Here is a 21,103-nt window from a genome sequence, read left to right on the forward strand (position 1 = left end):
TCTTTATTTACATCGTGTTAAATGGTTAATATGTGATTATACTAAAAGAATAAAATATTTAGCTTAATATGGCTTACCCATACATTTAACACTCGAATTTGGATTTGATTAGGGTTTCCATATTTTATTTTAATAAAGGCAGGACCAATAGACTATCCACGGTCAACCACCAGTTTGAACATGTTACTTTTTCAATACCTACCACACATTACACAATGGTCAACAGTCAGAACTCACTTTATAGTTTTATATAATCTACGACATACATACTATATACCTCTATAAAGTAAAAATTAACTGTTACAAATCGAACTATGTACCTAACCAAAAAATTAATTAACGATAAATGGTAATAAAGATTGTCTTGAAAGAACGGAGAAATAATGAACGTATTCAACAATAAGTGCCGTCACCAGTCGGTAAATAATTTTAAATTAAATGTTGTTAGTCAATCAAGTAATCGACTTGATTATTTTATAATTGATTAAAATTGTTTTCAATATTATTTAACACCAAATATAATATTTTCGAGTAGATGTAACTAGTGCCTCTTGCCGAGTATAACATAGGTACTTTAATATTAATATAAATATTTAATACTCCTCGTCCTAGATATAATTTCAAATACCATCGATTGCGTATTTGCTTATATTTATCTTATTAAAGAAACGTTTTTTTGTGATATTGTTTTTTTTTTTTTTATCATTTTATTTAATACGTTTTGTTATTTGTTAATATTACACTAATTCCATTCAACTCTTTAAGAACTCAAGTTAAAGAAATACATTTAAGCAGTGATATTATTATTCTACAGTAAACTTGCTTACCGTGGTACCTAGTAATTAAATGAAAAAAATACCTGAAAAACTTTTATAATGTCAAGAAAATGGCACAGCGATACCTGCCTGGCTGCCTATGTAATAAACAAAACATAAATGAAAATTGTGTTCTCACTTTTTAGAGATCCAAAACTGTTTTTAAATAGCAGAGTTAAATAATACAGGTTTTTTAATTTGTTTAAAATAATAAAAATTAATTAAATTAAAAATATAATTATTGGAAGTAGGTACTTGTAATTTGTTACATCATTTAACAAGCCCTTAAAGGATAACGTAAAATTACATTACAGTACACTATTTTTTTTTAAACATTTTGTTTTTTTTAAATGTATATATCTACCAACATTTCTGTGTGGTAGATAAAAATAAGTATGTAATTCAAGTTTCAGACAATATTGCTTAAAATACTAACTTTATTTAATATTTTTTGTCTGAGTGTTCTTAAAAGACAACTTATACTTACAACTTAATATTATGAGAGAAAATGTTCTCTTTCAAAATATTAAATTTATATAAAACATTAGTTATTCTTAAAAATGTAGTATTATTTGTGATTTAAATTTTTCAAGAACTAAATTAAAAATTTGAACATTATTTTCAAGAATAAAAGTGGGATGAGTATGTTACACAATCACTGTTTATACATTATATTATACTATATGTATTAGACATAATACATCAAATGATGTATGAAATGCTTAAAACTATATGGAGACATTAGATCCCCCTGAAATTTTTTCCTACTTTAAACCCTGGGTATACCAAAGTAATTTTGCATAGATCACTGTAATGGACGACATTCGATTTGAATTCAATGATCATTGCATATGAAAAATGATTCTGAGTGGTGACGGTCTGTCAGCCTATTATCATAATTCATAATAAATACCACTATTGCCTATTGTACCTATAATCTATGGCTATATTGTTGCCATTATAATTTATAATATAATACATTTATTTTACTACTAAATTTTTAAGATTTTATACACGTATAAAAAATGTAAAATGTGTATAATAAAATCCAAACTATAAGTACGGACAAATTATAAGTTTGCAGGAATAAAACCGTAATTCTTTATTTAAATATTTAATTTTGTCTAATTTGGACTTTTGCAAATTTCTATAAAAAAAAAATTAATAGATTTTGTTTAGATATTTTGGTTTCAGTAAAAACTATTAGTGTAATAAACTTACATTACATTATTAATTCCAAGCTGTAAAAATTGAATATAATATAAAGTAGTAGTGAAAAATGTAATAAAATCTATTAAATTTTTAATTATAAAACAATTTATTATTATTCATGATTTTGGCGAGTTTTGTCAAAATTATAAGTTTAAATACTTTACGAGTTAATACAAACATACATTATTATTAAATAAATACTTACATCGCTCCGCCCAGAATCTTTATTATATGTGTATACAAACTATTCAAAAATAAGTATAATATGCATTTAAGTATATTTATTATTATATTACAATAATGTATTCAACATATTTGTTTGTTTTGTAATTTAAAAAAGAATAATTATAGAGAATTGAAATATTCACCAAATATTCATACAAGCATTTACTTGACGTGATATATTTGATATAACTTTAAAAATATTTTGTATATTTTTATGTTATACGCCTAATACCTATAGATATTTGAAATCTTATTCTACCTATTTAGACATTTAGTTGGTTTTTGTAAGATTCAAATTTATGTTATTGAGCTTGAAAATGTAATATACAGTTTCATATAAATAAATTCTGGATTTAAATAATTCGCTAAAGACTATTAAAAACTTCTATAAAAATGTTCTAAAACATGACCAATACTTTTTTTTATAGGCATGCCACATGCAATTATTTAAGTAATAGGAAGACGACGATTTAACTTTCAGGCTTTTTAATACTTATCAATCTTACCTAACTAAACTAACAATAATTCAAAAAAAAAACTAAACTTAGACATGCACAATAAATAGACAGTAAAGGTACTGTAAAAGTGTAAATAAATGCAACCGTGATGTATTTCCAATTGCCTAATTATAGTTGATATTTATTGTTCCGATTAAACATATCTGATAATCGTTGTAGTCTTGTACATAGACGTTATCCCATATTCCCATTCATATAATACAGAACAATTGATATTCAGTATAGATGAAAAATATATTAAAACTATTAAAATCAAATATCATGAAGACATATGAAAACAATATTTCTAGATATAATATTTTGAATTTCCTAATGTATACTAAAAGCTTATACAATATAGGTATAAGTAATAAATGCACTAAATTAATAAAAATACTTGAGAATGTTAAAAAATGCAAACTAAAAATTTCACCTTTAAAGTATCTATTATACAAAAAAAATTATGTAGGTACTTCCTTAGAAATTAGAGTGCATAGTCCTAATAGAACACCCAAAATATAATAAACTCTGCATTGAAATCTAATCTTACTCATTTATGTATCTAATATAATATAGTCTATACTCTATAGTTTTGTCAATTTCTTTTTAGTTGAAGCAATAATGGATTAATTTTTAAGTTCTGTTGATTAACATTTTATAAATACCTAATAAACCTACTTAATAGCTTTATTAATATTATTATTTAAATAACTCAATATAACATTTTTTTACTTGTTATTCTTTTTTTTTGGTTTGTAGTATCGTAGACATCTTATTTATACACTTTATATTTTGATTGTAAATTGTAATGTAATTAAAAATAAATTAATGTCAAATGATAAAATAAGCACATGTATTATTACAATATAAACTACAGATAAGTAATAATTTGTAGATATTGATAGAATTTTTATCGAAATATCAATATATTTCTTATATTATCGAGAAAAAAAACCTTACTAGATGTCTTAATACATTTTTAAAACCAAATTAATCAACTTGTATCACTATTCCTTAGATCTGGTAAACTTAATACAAGATTCGTCATAAACTGTTCAGTTCTTTTACAGAAACCTAAAAATCTAAAAAATACAATTTATGCATAATTATTTTTATAAACATTATAAATTTAAATTCCAACAAATACTATGATTTTAGTTTTTTTATAATAATTAAAAATATTTTGTTCATTTACATAAACAGAGACATCATCAAAATATTTAGTACCATAACTCATAAGCTATTTTATATTTCGAACCTACTGACACCATTGTTCAATTATCTGTTATAGTTTTATTAGTTTTGTAAATTAAATATAGTTTTTGTTTTATATTACTTAATTCTATAATTCTTTAATCTAACAATTTTTTGATATACTTTTCTTATAATTTGAATATGCGAGGGTATTTATATATATAGGTTCCTTGTTTAGAATATTATAGGTTTAGTTTATACGCTTCTTATTTTTCTTTTCTTTTTATTTTGTTTGATTTTGTATAAATGAATAAAATATTATAATTTCTAGTTGTTAAAATAAATATATCAATGGTGGCTTACTTTTAACTGAATTAGTAAAATATTAACTATTCTTCTGCAGTTTTTTTGGAGGTAAGCAGCATGTTTACTGATTAGTATATTGTGTGCAAGATATATAAAACTGTAAGAGTAGGAGTATAGTTTACTTCAAGACAATGTTTAGATTAGATCTTCCTTGCCATCAATTTTTTTTCTATAGTAATTTTAAAATTAAAAATATAATATAATGTTTCATGTTTTATATTCTGTTATAATTAAATTAGATATACATTACTGTAAATTAAAAATATATTATATTTAACTAATTCCACAAATTATGCATACATTATAAATGGAATTAGTAAAATAATTTATTACAGGTATATGACAGTTAAGACTATTGTTAAAATTAAAATTTAATTCTAATGGATATAAAAGTAGTGTAATAATAATATATACTATAATATGTGATACACAATATAATAATATTAGAGGAAAATTGTATAAAAATAAAGAACAGTCCAAAGTAACTATAACATTTAAGTTTAAAATTAAACATAAGAACATCATTTATGTTTATGAGATTTCTTTTTTGATTTATGTTTATGTTTGTGCTTCTTATGTTTACTGTGTTTATTTTTATTATTTGAAATATTTGTGGGCGACTCTGATTTTTCCACCCAATCATCATCAACAAAAGAATTTTCAACCTTAATATTGACTAAACTTGAATTTAAATCACGCTGTGCTGGCAAAATTGGACCATATGACTTAATTATATTATCAGTTTGATTTATACTGCTATGTTCGTTTTCATTTTTATTATTTTTATTTGGTGTATCAAATAAATCACCAAAATCAAGATTGGCAAAAATACCTTTGGGAGGAAAAAGATTGAATGTTGAAGAACTCTGGACGTTAGATTCTACTGTATTTTCCTTTTTGATGGAGATATTTGTTGAACGTAATTCCTTTTCATTAGAATTTGTAGATACTTCTTCACTTTTTATTGAATTTTGAACAATTAAAGTTTCATCATCACTATCATCCAAAAATATATCTTTGAAAAAATCAACACTTGGTTTTTGACTTTCTACTTCATCACTAATTGTTTCCTAAAAAACAGTATTTTAATACATATTTTTTTTAAATATTGAAACATTGCATTTTAGAAAAAAATGTAATAAAAAACAATTATATTGGTTTTAGTATCATAAAAAAAGTAATTAAATATTAATATGTATATTATATATTTACATATACTTTAAAATCAATAATAAAAATAAAAATTAGTAAATTTAGTGGTATTGTAATAGGTAAAACTGCTCTTGGCAAGCTTTCACAGTATAAAAGTATGCCAATAAAATTAGTCTTACTATGGGTAAAGTTTATTAGTTTAAAATTATTTTTATTGAAAGAAGTGATATAAATTAAATTATCAATATTCCAGCTACACTATCAATAGCAGAACGAACATTTTCATCATCTTTGATAAGTAAAAAATAATACTTTAGATATATTAAAAATCAAGAGTACCTCTTGGGATAGAACAATTACAAAAAATGTTTGGGGATTAATAATGAGCCTTACATAGGTAAAATTTTTAAAATTTGCTGTTGAAAATAGATAATGAAATAGAACTTGTACATACCATAATACTTTCATTCAACTTTAATGGTTTATCATTATCTGTAATCACATTATTTATAGCCAATGGCAAGTTATTCGGAATTTTGTTTTCAGAATTTGATACAGATTCATATGTTGGAAATTCTAGTGAGTTAAAGAGACTGCATTCTCCATGCTTCTTACCATCTTCTGTATAATTGATCCTAAAAATAAAAATTTTCTAATTATAATATAGATTCAATTGTACAATGTATAAATATTACATCGATTGTTTAGGTACAGGGATATTAAATCTTTTACAAAGTAATTTTTCAGGAACCCAGGGTTCAGTTTTACGAGTCCAAAAACCATACATTTGTTTGCTGGCATAGTTTTTTAGTCTTTCTAATGTTGGATCAGTAGTACGAACAACTGGTATTAAAGCATTGGTAGAATCATCTGGTAATTCAGCTCTAGTAAACCGATCAGATATAATATCTGATAATAAACTAGGCACTTCTATAAAAAAAATATACAAAATCAATTATTTAATGTTTTAGGTAATAAAATATATTATATATTATATTAGGTAGAATATATTCCTATATTACCTTTTTTAATAAATTGTTCAACAGATGGAGGTGGCTCGGGTTTTTTCATTTCTCGTTGTCTAGTATTCACGTTAGTATGAGAAGTATTAGTAGAATTAAGAGGTTGACTATAAAAATCAGGAGGACATTGTCCTACTATTCGATCAAACATTCCACGGGGACGCCATTCTGTAAAAAAATGTATGTTTTTTTAAAAAATTTAAAAATAAATTAATAAAAAAAAATATTACCAGGAGGAATTTGTATGGGAGGTGGAAGATCTTCAAATAAGCCATGTTTACTTTCATCTTCAACAAAACCATCAATACATTCGGGGTTCAAGTTATTAATTCTTGATTTATTTTTTGATTTCTGAGATTTTTCTTCCAAACTAAAATCATAATTTGACATATCTTCAGCAGCATAAATATCATCATCATCATCTTCATAAGCACCAACTCCGAAAGCCTAAGTATAAATGAAAATATTTCAAAATGTTATGTCATATTGAGAAAATTAAATAGAATTTTCTAATGTCAGAGATCACACATAATAAACTATTGCATCAATTTTTCTAAAACTGCGAAGAATAGAAAGAACTAAAAATATATTTTTTTCAATAATGAAGTCCTTTTTTTTGTAGTATAATCAATATGCAATCACCAAAATATTTAAAAAGAAACTTTAACACAAAAATTGATTATTGTAAATAATAATGAATGATGTGAATAATTACTTGTCCATGAATAGATTTTCCTCCAACAGTAAGCTTACTGTATTTGTTTTCAGATTTTACAGAAACATTAGTTGTCTTAAGACCTTCATAACCAAGTCCAAAAGTATCAAATTTTGGTTTAATAGCTACAGATTCATATTCAAAAGGTGAGACTTTAATGTTATTTAATAACTCGTTCACTTCATCATCATCGTCATCTCCATACTTAGTATCAATACTAAATTTCATCCCAACATTTTTCAGTTCTTTTTTAGCACGCAATTTTTCTTGTTGTGTAAGTTGAGGACCAACTCCTTGACCAGGCTTCCAGCCCATACTTTTCAGTAATTCAACACCCCATGTATCTCTTTAATAATATAATATAAATATTAATTAATATTATATATTATTAATACAACACACAAATTTAAAAGAAGTACTTACTTAATTGGTTTTAAAATTTCACCAAGTACAGGTTTACCAGGAATAGGGCCAGTACTAACTATAGGAAGTTGTCGTTTTCTTGAAGAATGATCACTATATTCTGCTTTGATTTTTAAACTTGATGCATCAATTCCTAAGTCTTTTTTATCCTAATAATTAATAATAATAATAATAATAATAATAATGAATTAAACAAAGGTTAGTTTAAATCAATAATAGGTTTATATACTTCTTCATCCATAAAATCATAAGCATTTTGTGATTTAAGTTTAGATTTTGAGTCTCTTGATGATTTAAATGTGCTTGGTGTCCAACCTTCTAAAGAACCAACAGTATTATAAAAACCAGCAGAAAAACCACCCGTAAATGCTCCATGAAATCGTCTTCTTCCATTTTCATCTTTCACAAACTGTTGTTCTGCATCCTTTCTTTTAACGACCTCATCTAAAAAGAAAAATTAAAAATCAAGAATCAAACTAGTGTTCTATATCAATCTTTAATACATTTTAGGGTAGATCCAAAAATACCCTTATCCTTTCTATACATGCCTGACCTTAAACACATTAATACATTAAAGCAATTTCATAATATTAAACACCACAACTTTTCAATACTAATTTAATTGATTTTTGTGTACACGTTTTGGATACAGAAAACATATTAACAAGTAACTACTCGTATGTATCATGATTAAAGACCGGATTCCCATGCAATTGCATCTTTTTATCGCGTGTTCTTAATTCTATAGGAACAAGCTACATATCCAAATCAAGAGATGTAGATTAATTTAAAGAAAGATTTATGTTGCAAAATTTGCACGTTTTGGATTTTTTTTATAAAAATGTACTCTTGTACAAATATTTTTTGTATTATTTTTATTTTTGATATATTATGTTGCGATATGAAGTATTGGACTTTTATATCTAATATCGAATATCGATATAATACGATGTACTCGTAATTAAAATAATAACTACTACGATAGTCAATAGATTATCGATTACATACACACACATACAATCTATCCGCAGCAACCGTAGTAAACTCATATTTGATTATTTGATTATGACGCCTAATCTGTTAAAAAAGTAAAATCCATTTTAAATACTACATCTATTATATCTGATTTATCATTTATTCGATCACATTTGTCCCAGTTGTCAAATTCAATTACAAAACTTGAAAAACAAAATTCTACTTTAAATTATCAAATAGATGTAGTTGAAACAGTGAGAGATGGACTTAAGACAATTGAGTATGAAAAGGGAGAAATAATCTATGAAAAATTTAAATCAGTATTTGATAAAAATCCCGGATACAATCTTTTAAAACTATACAACGATTCAATAGATGGAAATGACGTAGATTTAAAAGAAGATCCTGCTATCATAAGCTGCTACAAACAATGCCTGATAACAAGTGTCGACATAAAACTTGTGTTTTCACAGTTCAAACATATATTAAGTGACAAAAGACATAATTTTACCGAAAAAAACTTAGAAATGTACATGATTATAAATTTTAATCAAATATTGTAAAGTCAGTTTATATATATATTGTCAGTTTATTATTATTTTATTTAAATAAATTTTTTTTTGTAATTTTATATTTTTATATAATAATTAATGCCAATACTAATAAATAATATTATAAAAAAAAAGTAAAAAATAAAATTTGAAGTACTCAAATACCTATAATAAAATTTTGTTTTTGCACGATTTTGCACATTTTAACATTTTTATTTCACGTTTTTTAGATGTTAGCTGCACAAAAATCCGGTCTTTAATCATGATTAATAATTATATAACAAGTTAGCATTAAGTTCTGTAACAATTTACAGAATACTGACTCGTCTTGTATGTCATACTCAGCAAACCTGCTTAGGTAAACAGAGAACAAGAATATTGAATACAGAAATTATTTGCATTGATGCCAGTCGAGTTTTGAATCGTAAAGTGGAGACTAGCAGTCATCACTAAATATTTTAATTGTTTAACTTTAGGTATAATAATCTACTTTATAAATAAATACAAATCATAATAATCTAATTGTTCAAATTTTACTCTGCTACTTTTGTGATCATAAATTTACTATCCTCAAGAACAAAGTTACTTAGATAATAGTGTACTGTTTAATAATATTATTATTATTATTTTAAACATTGAGTAGATTTTTGTATGCTGCTATATTGCATTAGATTATGTTAGTTGATGAACACAAGTCATACATTTTTAGGACCTTGTCAAATATGACTAAGAAATTGTATTTATATTAATCCAACAATTCGGTTCATATAGTGGGAATAGCTAGCTTACTACTCGTTAACTGAATAAAATTGGGTATAAATGTCAGCAGCCAATTTATTTAATTTACGAAAAAAATGTATTGCCATATCTTCATAGTTTTGTGTTTTAATTATTAAAAAATTAATTTTTAATTTTTATGCATTTTTGAAGTGATTACATATATTAAATCTTATGTTAAAAATATTACTATTTATTATAACATTGACATGTTTGATAAAAAGTTGATAGTAAAACATTAACCAAATAATACAAGAAATATTCATCTTAAAATAATTAGGTTAATTTCTGTTGACTCAATACTAGATCTGTTAAATAATAATAATTAGTATACGTAGATAAACTGTGTATATTGATATGGTAAAATCCAAAAGTTTAACCGCATACTAATCACTAGAATTCCATTCATGTTAGATTAGATCAGTAAAAAATTACTCAAATTCATCTGTGAATTGTGACACAATTCAGTAAACTCACCTTCGTGAATGGGATCCAACAATTTCCCGTGTATGATGTATTCGTCATCATCGTCATCGTCTGTGGACATTTTGAATCTTGTAGATTAAATCAAACCATAAAATTATTACTTGAAACGAACGTTAACGCTTTTGTCAACTGTTTAACACCAAACAGTAAACAGTCTTGAAGTCTTGAAGAAACGTATGCCGTATAATGTAAATAATAAATGTACCGCGAGTCGGTGAATACGTTTAATTGATAATAATGATATAAGAACTATGTTATCAATAAACAGTTCTTCAGATAGTAGTATCACAGAATGGTAGTATAGACGTATACAAAGTACCAAAGCAAATAAATAAATATTAGAGTAGTATTATTATTTTATTCTGTAGTAGTATTTACTACCACTTGACACTTACGAGTACTTAAGTTAAAACTTACTCACTATAATATAATACCTAATTATATTATAGTCTCTACCACATATTAATAAATAATATTTATTTGTATACTAATCCGTGCTATTGAGTACTAATCTTAGCTATTATTCATGTATTAACAGTGAACATACCAATAATATTAAATATTTTGGTACTCAATAATATATTAATACAAAATTTACTTGCCTTGAATAATAACCAGATACCTTTAGAACAATAATAACGGTACCGGAAGACTTGATTTAATTTAATAGTGTTAAAGATCAATTCACTCAAAATGAAAATCCAAAAATTTTCTAACTGAAAAGTGCAATAAATTTGACACTTGAAAGTAACTCATTAGGTAATTTAATTAATTAAAATAAGAAAAATAGAAAGTTGTTGTTTCTCAAGATTTCCATTTTAAAGTAAGTATTTGTAATATGCGCTAGGGACTTAAAGCTTTTGCTTATTTTAATGGATTGACTTCAAATGTAACAGAGTGCTATGGAAGTGTATGTCATGTTAAAACAATAAAACACATTCAATTATAAAATTTGAAAATGCTTTTTTTTACTTTTTTCAATGATTTCTTTAAAAAATGCTTATTTCGAGTTTTTCTGATTATTTTTGTTTTTTTGACCAGTTTTTCTAATTTTTATTGTTTTTTTCAGAAAATTCCTCGGAAAATCTATTAACAATAAGGCAAAATGTTTCAAAAGTGAAGTTTGAGTTTTTTATAATATAAAGATTTATTTTGATTTTTTAATTAGAAACTTTTCCTAATTATTTTGTTTCAATATTTTTTGTAGTTGTCAATTGTATTATTTTTAGCACAGTTACAAATTATGTCTAATACCTACTTTATCATGTAAAAAGAAAGTTTTTTTTTTATTAAATATTTTTGCTCAAATAAAATTTTTTTAAATGCTTATTTGAGTGCTTATAATGATGTTTTTAAGTGCTATAAGTCCTGAGCCCTGGTAATATGGGTTCAACCATCTAAGACTGTACGGCATACACTGTTCTTTTACAAATTTGTTTATTAGTTAATGTCTACAAATCGCCTGTTAGCTAATATTTAATACATTTTTATGATGCATGGTAGCTTACAAAATATGAAATACATTTGGATGAATAGGTATAACTTTGACACCATCAATCGCTTGAACAATTTTGTAAGCCCATGTTATCATTTATTTTACATTAAATACTCATACTATTTAGTGTTAATGGTCAATACTCAATTTTAAGAAAAATTTATTGGAAGAATCACCAATAATTCATGTTACATAGCTATGTAATTTAATCTTGGTACAAATACCAAAATAATCCATAAATAAGATAATTTTTATACAACTTAACTTTACCAAATTTAATAAATATTTGTATTTTACTGTAATAAATGCATTAAATGTTAGTCGTAAACTTCTATAAAATCATTAGGTATTGTAGATTACAAATATGTTTAGTAGATACTTGTTTTCCGGTAGATTACATACTGCACACATGCCTTCATAAATCAATTGAAATATTATATACACACGGATTATGTTCTTACCTTAAAGTTTGATAATAAGCAATAAGTAAATTCACTTTTATATTAATATTATTAATACCATGATAAAAACACAAAATTGGTTTTGCTAAACACAAACAATTTACCATTTTTGATGATTGTAGGATGGAAATTGTTTATGTAAGTTTGTTAATTAACATCTATTATTATTTATATTAAAATATAACAATTTATAAACAATTATTTGCTTTCTGGATTTCCAAGTGGAAAATTTGGTTATAATATTATCAGAATAATCCAAAATTGAACAATTAATTTTCTGTTTCAAAGAGATAACGCATTGAATTGGCCATCAAATAGCTTTTAATGTATTCCTGAACAATTTACAAATGCATTAGACAAGTTTATTCTACAAGCCATAGCTAGGTTAGGAATAATACTTTTATTGTAATCTTTTGTTTAGTGTAAAACATAATATTAAATGACAAATCAAAGTATTTATTCTTCATTTGCCGAAGGAATGAGTGTTCAAATCAAAACTCATTTTATCCTGCTGCAACCACTCAAACCCCTACTACTCGGTTCAGCAGTGGTTTATATAGAAATTAATTTTAGGGGGGTTAAAAAAAATGTCCATTCTTAAATTTCAATTAATTATACAATCAAAATCAATGCCCATACCAACTATATATTTCAAGGAGGGTCAGTTACAGTTATAAAAAATAACTACATTTTGTCAGTGAATAAAGTATAGGTATGTTTAGAGCATAAAATTAAAATAGTTAGATTCATTATTCATTATCAAAAGAGAAATTTATGAGCATCTTTTTACAGTTAAAAATTTAGACACCTAAGTCTACTTTGCTTATATGTTAATCCAGCATGAGCACAATAGTACCTACCTTATATAACTACCTTTATAAAGGTAGTTCTAGTAATTTTGTTTGATTGAGTAAAGCTAATTGATAACTTTTCTTATAAAAATTCGGAATACATGAAATAAAACAGTAACATACTTCAAATGAGTTATTAATAATGGGATTATATAAATATATTTCACTAATAATTTTTATACTCGATTTATTAGTTATAAAAGTTTAGTAAAATACAATTTTTAATAATAAAATTAAGAACTGTAATTGGAAGTTCATAATTACATGTAAGAAACGACATGTAATTCAAATAACAATAAAAACTCAATTTGTTTTGTTAACTTCATTTTCGTATTCAATTTCAACATGAGGTCTGCCTTTGGGTTTGACAACTTTTTTGATCTTCTTAGCGGCAATATCCTATAAATAAAATATGAGTGTTAGATAACCAGATCATAAAATAAATATATAAATATATATAAATTCATTTTTAAATACCTCAATATCTTCCATTTCTTCTTCTTCCCCGTCAGAACAAACATAATCAGAAACATTATCACCATCTTCTATATCGCTATCAAACATTTCATCATTATCTTCTCCAATATCAGACTCTTCTTCTGCTGCAGTGTACTCATCAACATCATCATTCTAAATGTAACATTTTAAATTAATATTATAATAAATAAAATGAGTATATTTTTATGATGTTTTTATTCAAGTATTTAATTGATATGTTGGTTTGATAATCTACTAATTTAACTGCAATAAGACAAGGGAAAAATAAGTTATTGTAGTTTTTTGTCGTCTTCTACAGAATAGATTAGCTGATACTGAATTTATAATCGGCAACAGAGTCTTGCCTTACTCAACAACAACTAATATATATTTATAGTAATACCATTACACTAAATTTATCATTATATACGTACATCTTCATCTTCTTCTCCTTCTTTCTCAAGTGCTTTTTCGAAAGCTTGTTGATTAATATTATACATATCACCATACTGAAAAAAATAAATCATAATGATAATTTTTTTTTTTTTTTGTCATATTTATTTTTATTTTTACAATCTGTATAAAATATATTTACAATAAGCACAATAGATGGATATATAAAAAGGTCGAGGTTGACTTGATTGAAGGTGCTATTCATTAATAGCACTTCATGGCATGGGATATAATGATAATTAAACAGAAGAATTGTAGAGATAAACAGTACATAATGGTTAATTACTAATTAACTTTGATTAAATAACAGTTTAAGTTTATGTTTGTAATAAAAATGGGATTATAACATGTATTCTTTTTTTTAAATGTGCATACGATACTAAACAAACTATACATTTGTTAGGTTTTATAATAAATACAACAGTAAAATCCCGTTAAAACAAAACTCCAGGGGACCGAATTTTTTTTCGTTATAACAAAAATTTGAATAAGCTCTTTATAAGCCCTGTTTTCCGGTAGGGGACTTTTATGACATTCGTTATAACCGGATTTTTCGTTGTATTGGTATATGTTATAACGAGAATTTACTGTATATAAGTTTTGTTTCACATTTTTAAAAGTACAAAATATATTTTAAACATTTAAATTAATTTTTATCTATTATTTTTTGTAAAATTTTAGATTTCAAGGGAAAATAGTTTTCATACAACTAAAACATTATATATGTAATTATGGGTTTTCTAATAATATTTAAATTTTTAAATTCTCAGAAGAAAATATTTCTTTTGTATCCAAATTTTTTATGAAGATTAAATAATTGTCATTACTATGACCATAAGGAATAAAACATGATATCCTTAATATTTTTATCTGAAAATGCCTTATAGACGGCAAGGTCCACCCAAACTAGTTATTAAGAGATAGAGAATATGACTAATATAAAAAAGTTTCACTTGAATTAAATAATTTTTGGCTACTATAAAAGAAGCAAAGTAAAAATAAAACTAATTACTGAATCGAGTTTTGAGACTCTTCTAATTATATAAAATCTAATTTTAGTTTTATTCTTTCTTTCTGACTTCCTTTTAAAATTAAATTTTTATTTATGTTTATGCAAAATTATTTTAAAATTACAATATTTTTATTCAATAAAGTAGTTTTGTTTTAGTTGAAAAGATTATTTTCTAGTTTTTAGGATATTTTGGATGTTTTTTAAGTCATTAGTACTGATATATAAAAAGCATTTTATCTAAAACATCTAAGGGTGTTGACAAATGGAAAGAGCAGTCTAGAAAATATTTAAAATTATAACAAATGCATGTTGAATAGTACAGTTGATTCAACAAGATTTAAAAATAAATTTGTACAATAATGTGCACATACTGTTCCTTTTTTGAGTCTTTCAACCAATTCTTTTTCAATAACATTATCAAGACGAGCAGCAATTTCAGCTTTATATTCTCTTCTTTTGACTCGTTTTTCAACTTTTCTTGGCATTGAAACTAATTCTTTCCTAAAATATAGTTTTAACACAAATCATATAAATGCTCAATGATAGAAAATTACTATATCTTACTGAGTTTTAAGTTTGAGTTTTCTCATTCGAATTAGATATTGAGTTATTCGTACAAAACGCTGTTTACACATAGACTTTAATGGACCTGGCCAATACAGCATATGCTCATTCATTTGTTGTATAGCTTTTTGAAAATTTCTTGATAATTTTATTTTTTCCCATTGTCTTTTTGGATATACAGACCTATAAAAATATGTTTATAATTTTAAATTAATTAAATAAAAATCAACTAATAATACAATACCAATATTAATTCATACCTTTCAGCAGTTTTTAAGAAGAGATATATAATACCTTTCTCCTCTCTAACTGTAGCATATCTGCTATTAGCCAATGGACAGTGAGTGCGATTGCACAAGCCTGATAAGTTATATTCATTACGGCAAAAATTTGATGTGTCCGTCCTAAAAATATATTAAGAACATTATAACTAGAATTATGGAACTCAATGGATTGATATATAATTATAATTAATAGCTTACTTGATTTTGAAAGAACAAAATGTATCTTTTATAATAGACCAAACAATCTGAAAAAAAAAAAGATTAATTTTAAATAATTTTTGGTAAAAGTTCAATAATATTGAATTTTAAACAGTTCATTATTTAAAGCATTATGAATTAATATACAGCAAGACCTCTAAAAAACCTCTTTAATTCAATTGTGAATATGTTCATATGTAATGGAATCACATATACAACTAAATACGAATAGGATAACTTCACAAAATATAAACTATAAAAATATTTTCATCGTCACAATAATAGACGGATAAGATAAACTATAATTGCACATAGTATTTTAATTTAGAGTAGTAAGATTAGATTAGATTAGATAGATAGATAAATATTAAGGCATTCCACAATTATTCTATGTTTACAATATTATAAAAATTGTCAAAATCAAAAATTATTTTGCCATAAAATGTCCCTTATTTAGAGGTTTTTCTTTGATAAAAGTGTTGAAAGGTGTGTGTTAAGAGAAGTTTTACTGTATAATATAACACATAAATATAGATTTAAAAAATAAAAGAGTAAAATGTTTCAATTTTTTATATATCAATAAAGTTAAACCTACTACCTGTATATCAAAATAATTATGATGAAATCTTATTTAAAGAAAAATGCCATAATAATAAATCTATATTTAATACCAATCATGTTTATAAAATACATAAATAGATATTTAAAAACTGTTAATGTAGAATTAATATTTTCTTTTCTTTTATATATCTTATGCTTTATTATTTAAACAATCTTGATTAACAGTTATTTATATTTTACATAGATACTTGATATAAATTATATTAACTTCACACATTAATGGAGTCACTTCCAATGAGGTGGCTCCTGCCTTAATTTAAAACCTTAAGCTAAGTCATATGGTTTCAGATGCTTAAATTAATATAAATAATTTTAAAATGTTATTAATTGTAATTATCAAAATATACTATTTTTATGTAAAAGAATAGGTAAGTTTTTATACATTCTTCTAGTTTTAACTTAGAATTGTAATTAAATATGTTAATCTTTTGTAATATATGGATTATATAACCAGTATGTTCATAATTTTTTTTTTTGTAAATTCAAGTAAAAATTGATTAAACTAAAATTTTTTTAATAATTTCATAAAAATTTAATCATTATAAATATTAAAAAAATAATTTAAATTTTACTCAGTCTGTTTGCAATGCTATTGTAAAAGTTTATGATTATTTATGTAAAAGCCGAGTATAATTATCTAAAATAATAAATTGATTGGCAAGATAAATTTCATTTTTTGAATATTTTATAGTATATCAAATTTATAATTAGCCATTTCAATAGTTTTATAAAAATAAAATTAAAATAATGTCTTATAATTTATACATCTTTAAAAATTCTATAACTCTACCCAAGTTGTATGCATAAGCATAAACACATAAAAATTTTTTGAAATTTTTGAAGCATAATCATGCAAAGTTTACAATATTGTTTGTATAAATTACCTATTAGCATCTATTTAAATAATTTTTTTTGCAATATTTAATGACAGCCAAAGGTATATAATACATAATTTTATAATGAAAATTATTTGGAATGTGAATTTTCAATTTAATATCAACCACGACAAAGTGTGATCATATGAAATACAATTATTTGCGTACACGATAACAAATCTACACACAAAATATTTAATTATTTAAATAACATTTTATACATTTGAATATGGGCCGAGACAACAGACAATATTTTAATATTTGTAAATAATATTATGTTGTGCCTACAACGAGAGTATTTTAAAACATCTACAAATCAACTCGATTAAATCTAGCAACAATCGGCAGCAGACAAGAAACAATATATCACTATGTGTTAATGCTTATTAATGAAATATATAAATACATCGAGAACAAATCTCGACAATATAAAAGAAATGTATTCTACCTAACACTGCTTTAAAATAAGTCATACATAAAATATTGGTAGACAGTCATGGGCCGTGACCCACGGCAGGCATGACAGCATACTCAGAATTTAATATAGATGGATACATTTTCGCTGGAAGATGACATATTATCTAAGATTTATAGTACTAATGAAGGAATTTGTCTTCTTGAACAATTATATTATATTTTACTTACATCATCTTGATCCATATTGGTAAGTTAATATCTGTACGATATCATCCACAGGTAGAAGTCAATTCTATGAGTACTTTATTAGTTGTTCTATGTTCGGACTAGAACACCGGGACGCACATGCACAATAAATAATATTAAATAATAATGCGGCGAACCGCAACCACAAGTTACTACGTCCAACAAATGTCGTTGCAAAACATTAAATACGAACACGGCAACATTTTAAGGTTATGGCTAATGTGTCGTTTGGGTACCATGTCGGGCGTTCACTAAACGTAATGTGTTACCCACAATCAAACGACACTTGTTATAATATTTTTTATCAGTTCTTATCATTAACGCGGGACGTCGGACGTGTTTAAATATTTTTAATGTTTACGAATTTCAAAACACGTACCTATTACTTATGAGTTATGAGTTATGGGTTATGAATTACGAATTACGATAGACCATTGACTTTTACCAAATACTTTAAATAATTTTAAAATATTTGTATATATTTTTTGCAGATCATTTTTCAAATTATTTACTTGACCTACGTCTAAATATACATATAATACTAATTACTCTATTAAACTTTTTAAAGATTTTGGTGATCAGTGATCACTACCGCGAAAACAATTTTATCTAAAAATAAAAAATTTAAAAATACATATAGTGAAACCTTTAAGGTTAGAACCGTAAGTATATTGGTAAAATATAAGATATTCTCCTTAGACTCATATAATATTACTGTTTCAAGTTTTAACATGTTAAAGTATGAAAAAATAAGTACATACCTATGTTGGAAAGTAATACACTATACACATTAGTCATTAATAGTGCGTCATGATTGCTAGAATTATGCAATAAATAAAAATCAATATTGATATTAAAATTTGTATTTTTTTATTTTACAAAAAATTTAATGATTAAACAATTGCACATTTTTTTCTCATATTTAATGATAATATTATTGTGCTTAATTATTGTAGTAATATGTTTGAGTTTTTTGAATAGTACTTTTTAATTAGTTATGCTTTAAGTTTAAATATTAAACAAATACCTATGAGAATGGTTTTTATTGAACGTTAAAGAATTATTTAATTCAAGGATTTGACTTTTTATATAGGTATATACATATAATTATGATTTATGATAAATAAAGTACTCATCTTATCGACTATTGTCTATAATTCCATTATTGTTTACAAGTTGTAGCACTGACTACTGACTAGTACACAATTAACATATCTATGCAATTGAATACAAGTAAAATAATAATTTTCTTAATTAATTAGCCGACAACAAAATTTTGTATATTTTTAAAATCAGTATTTGTCATTAGAATATCAATAGAAAATATTCTCATTTATATATTAATTACTTAGGTATGGATATTATTTTCAGCAAGGATCCAGTACTATTATTTAATAAATTTAAACTATAATATATTAAAAGTACCCATCTTGAGCTATCTATTTATACACCTTTGCACCTTTGCACCTACTTACCTTTGCTTGGAGATTTAAACCAACCTCTTAAATCCTAATGTATATGAAACAACAATATCAGCTCTTAATTTATCTTTATTATATTCCTATTATTATAACTACTCAAGGATCTTGTATAAACACTAAGTAAGTACCTATATGTTTTTAGTTTCGGTGTTAAGAAGATGTCAGCGCACTGTTTGTTTTTTCTCTCTAGCCCATGCGCAATAGACAAAACGCATTTACAAAGTCTGAGTAGAACACGCTCAATTTTGGTTCTAGAGTATATAAATCTATTATAAAATTTAATTTTGATAATATCTCTGAGTACAAGACGATGAGTATTTAAAAAAAAAATTAAATTTTGAAAAGTTAAAGGTTATTTTAAAATGTTGTAATTTATAGCTATTTCTAAACTATATAATTAACGTTATATTGGAAATAATGGAAAAAAACTCATCGTCTTGTACTCAGAAATATTATAAAAATTTAATTTTATAATAGGTATATTTACTCTAGAACCAAATTTGAGCGTGTTCTACTCAGACTTTATAAATGCGTTTTGTCTATTGCGCGTGGGCTAGAGAGAAAAAATAAACAGTGCGCTGACATCCTCTTAAAATTAATTCTTTAATAAAATTAATAAAATTAATTTCTAATAATCTAATTTACTTATTTTTATTGTGTTTATATCCAATATACATTTTGTTTATGTTTTAAACCAAATAGTTAGTATGTTTGGGTAAAATGAACTCAGTATGTACAAACCTACTTTGAATAATTATTATTTTCATTATATATGAAAACTAACACTTTTTAAGTAAAAATGTTCATAGGTATCTAAGTGAGTAATAGGAAGTACAAACATTTTATACTAATATATAATTTTTAATTTGATAAAAATATAATTATTTATGTTATAATATAATATTAAAGAGTAATTATACTAATGATTAACTTGAACACTCATTATTTTGTTTATTTCTATTGTTGTTCTAAATTAAGGTGTACATTATTCAAAAGTTATAATTAAATACACTGTTTATATTTATGTACCTATCATAAAAGCTTAATATTTTACTAAACTAATAACATAACCAAATAAAAAAAAAACAATATTAACTAAAGCATAGTAATAACTCATAAACAAATCAAATTACTTAAAATACTGAACAATAAACTAATGATTTATAAAAGACCAAAAGGCCAACTAATATAATATTATGATTTTTTTTATCTTTAGTTTATTATAAAAAAATATTGATGAAATGTTTTTAAAATATAT

At 24.3% G+C, this 21,103-nt stretch overlaps 2 protein-coding genes across 2 annotated transcripts; both read right to left on the reverse strand.

Moving 5' to 3' along the window:
* Positions 1-4,509: 4,509 nt before the first annotated feature.
* On the reverse strand, positions 4,510-10,635 carry LOC132926909 (G patch domain-containing protein 1). The gene is made up of 9 exons (XM_060991328.1): positions 10,402-10,635; positions 7,851-8,065; positions 7,622-7,770; positions 7,199-7,544; positions 6,714-6,930; positions 6,484-6,651; positions 6,157-6,391; positions 5,916-6,096; positions 4,510-5,379 (listed from the first exon to the last, which is right to left on the reverse strand). The coding sequence occupies exons 1-9, from the start codon at positions 10,469-10,471 to the stop codon at positions 4,831-4,833; spliced, it is 2,130 nt and encodes a 709-aa protein (XP_060847311.1). The 5' UTR covers positions 10,472-10,635; the 3' UTR covers positions 4,510-4,830.
* Positions 10,636-13,387: 2,752 nt separating this feature from the next.
* Positions 13,388-18,553, reverse strand: LOC132927260 (protein MAK16 homolog). The gene is made up of 8 exons (XM_060991761.1): positions 18,347-18,553; positions 16,206-16,252; positions 15,984-16,127; positions 15,724-15,906; positions 15,531-15,660; positions 14,129-14,203; positions 13,695-13,847; positions 13,388-13,616 (listed from the first exon to the last, which is right to left on the reverse strand). The coding sequence occupies exons 1-8, from the start codon at positions 18,359-18,361 to the stop codon at positions 13,521-13,523; spliced, it is 843 nt and encodes a 280-aa protein (XP_060847744.1). The 5' UTR covers positions 18,362-18,553; the 3' UTR covers positions 13,388-13,520.
* Positions 18,554-21,103: the final 2,550 nt, after the last annotated feature.

The sequence above is a fragment of the Rhopalosiphum padi genome, chromosome 3 (assembly GCF_020882245.1).
Source record: "Rhopalosiphum padi isolate XX-2018 chromosome 3, ASM2088224v1, whole genome shotgun sequence".
Lineage (NCBI taxonomy): Eukaryota > Metazoa > Arthropoda > Insecta > Hemiptera > Aphididae > Rhopalosiphum > Rhopalosiphum padi.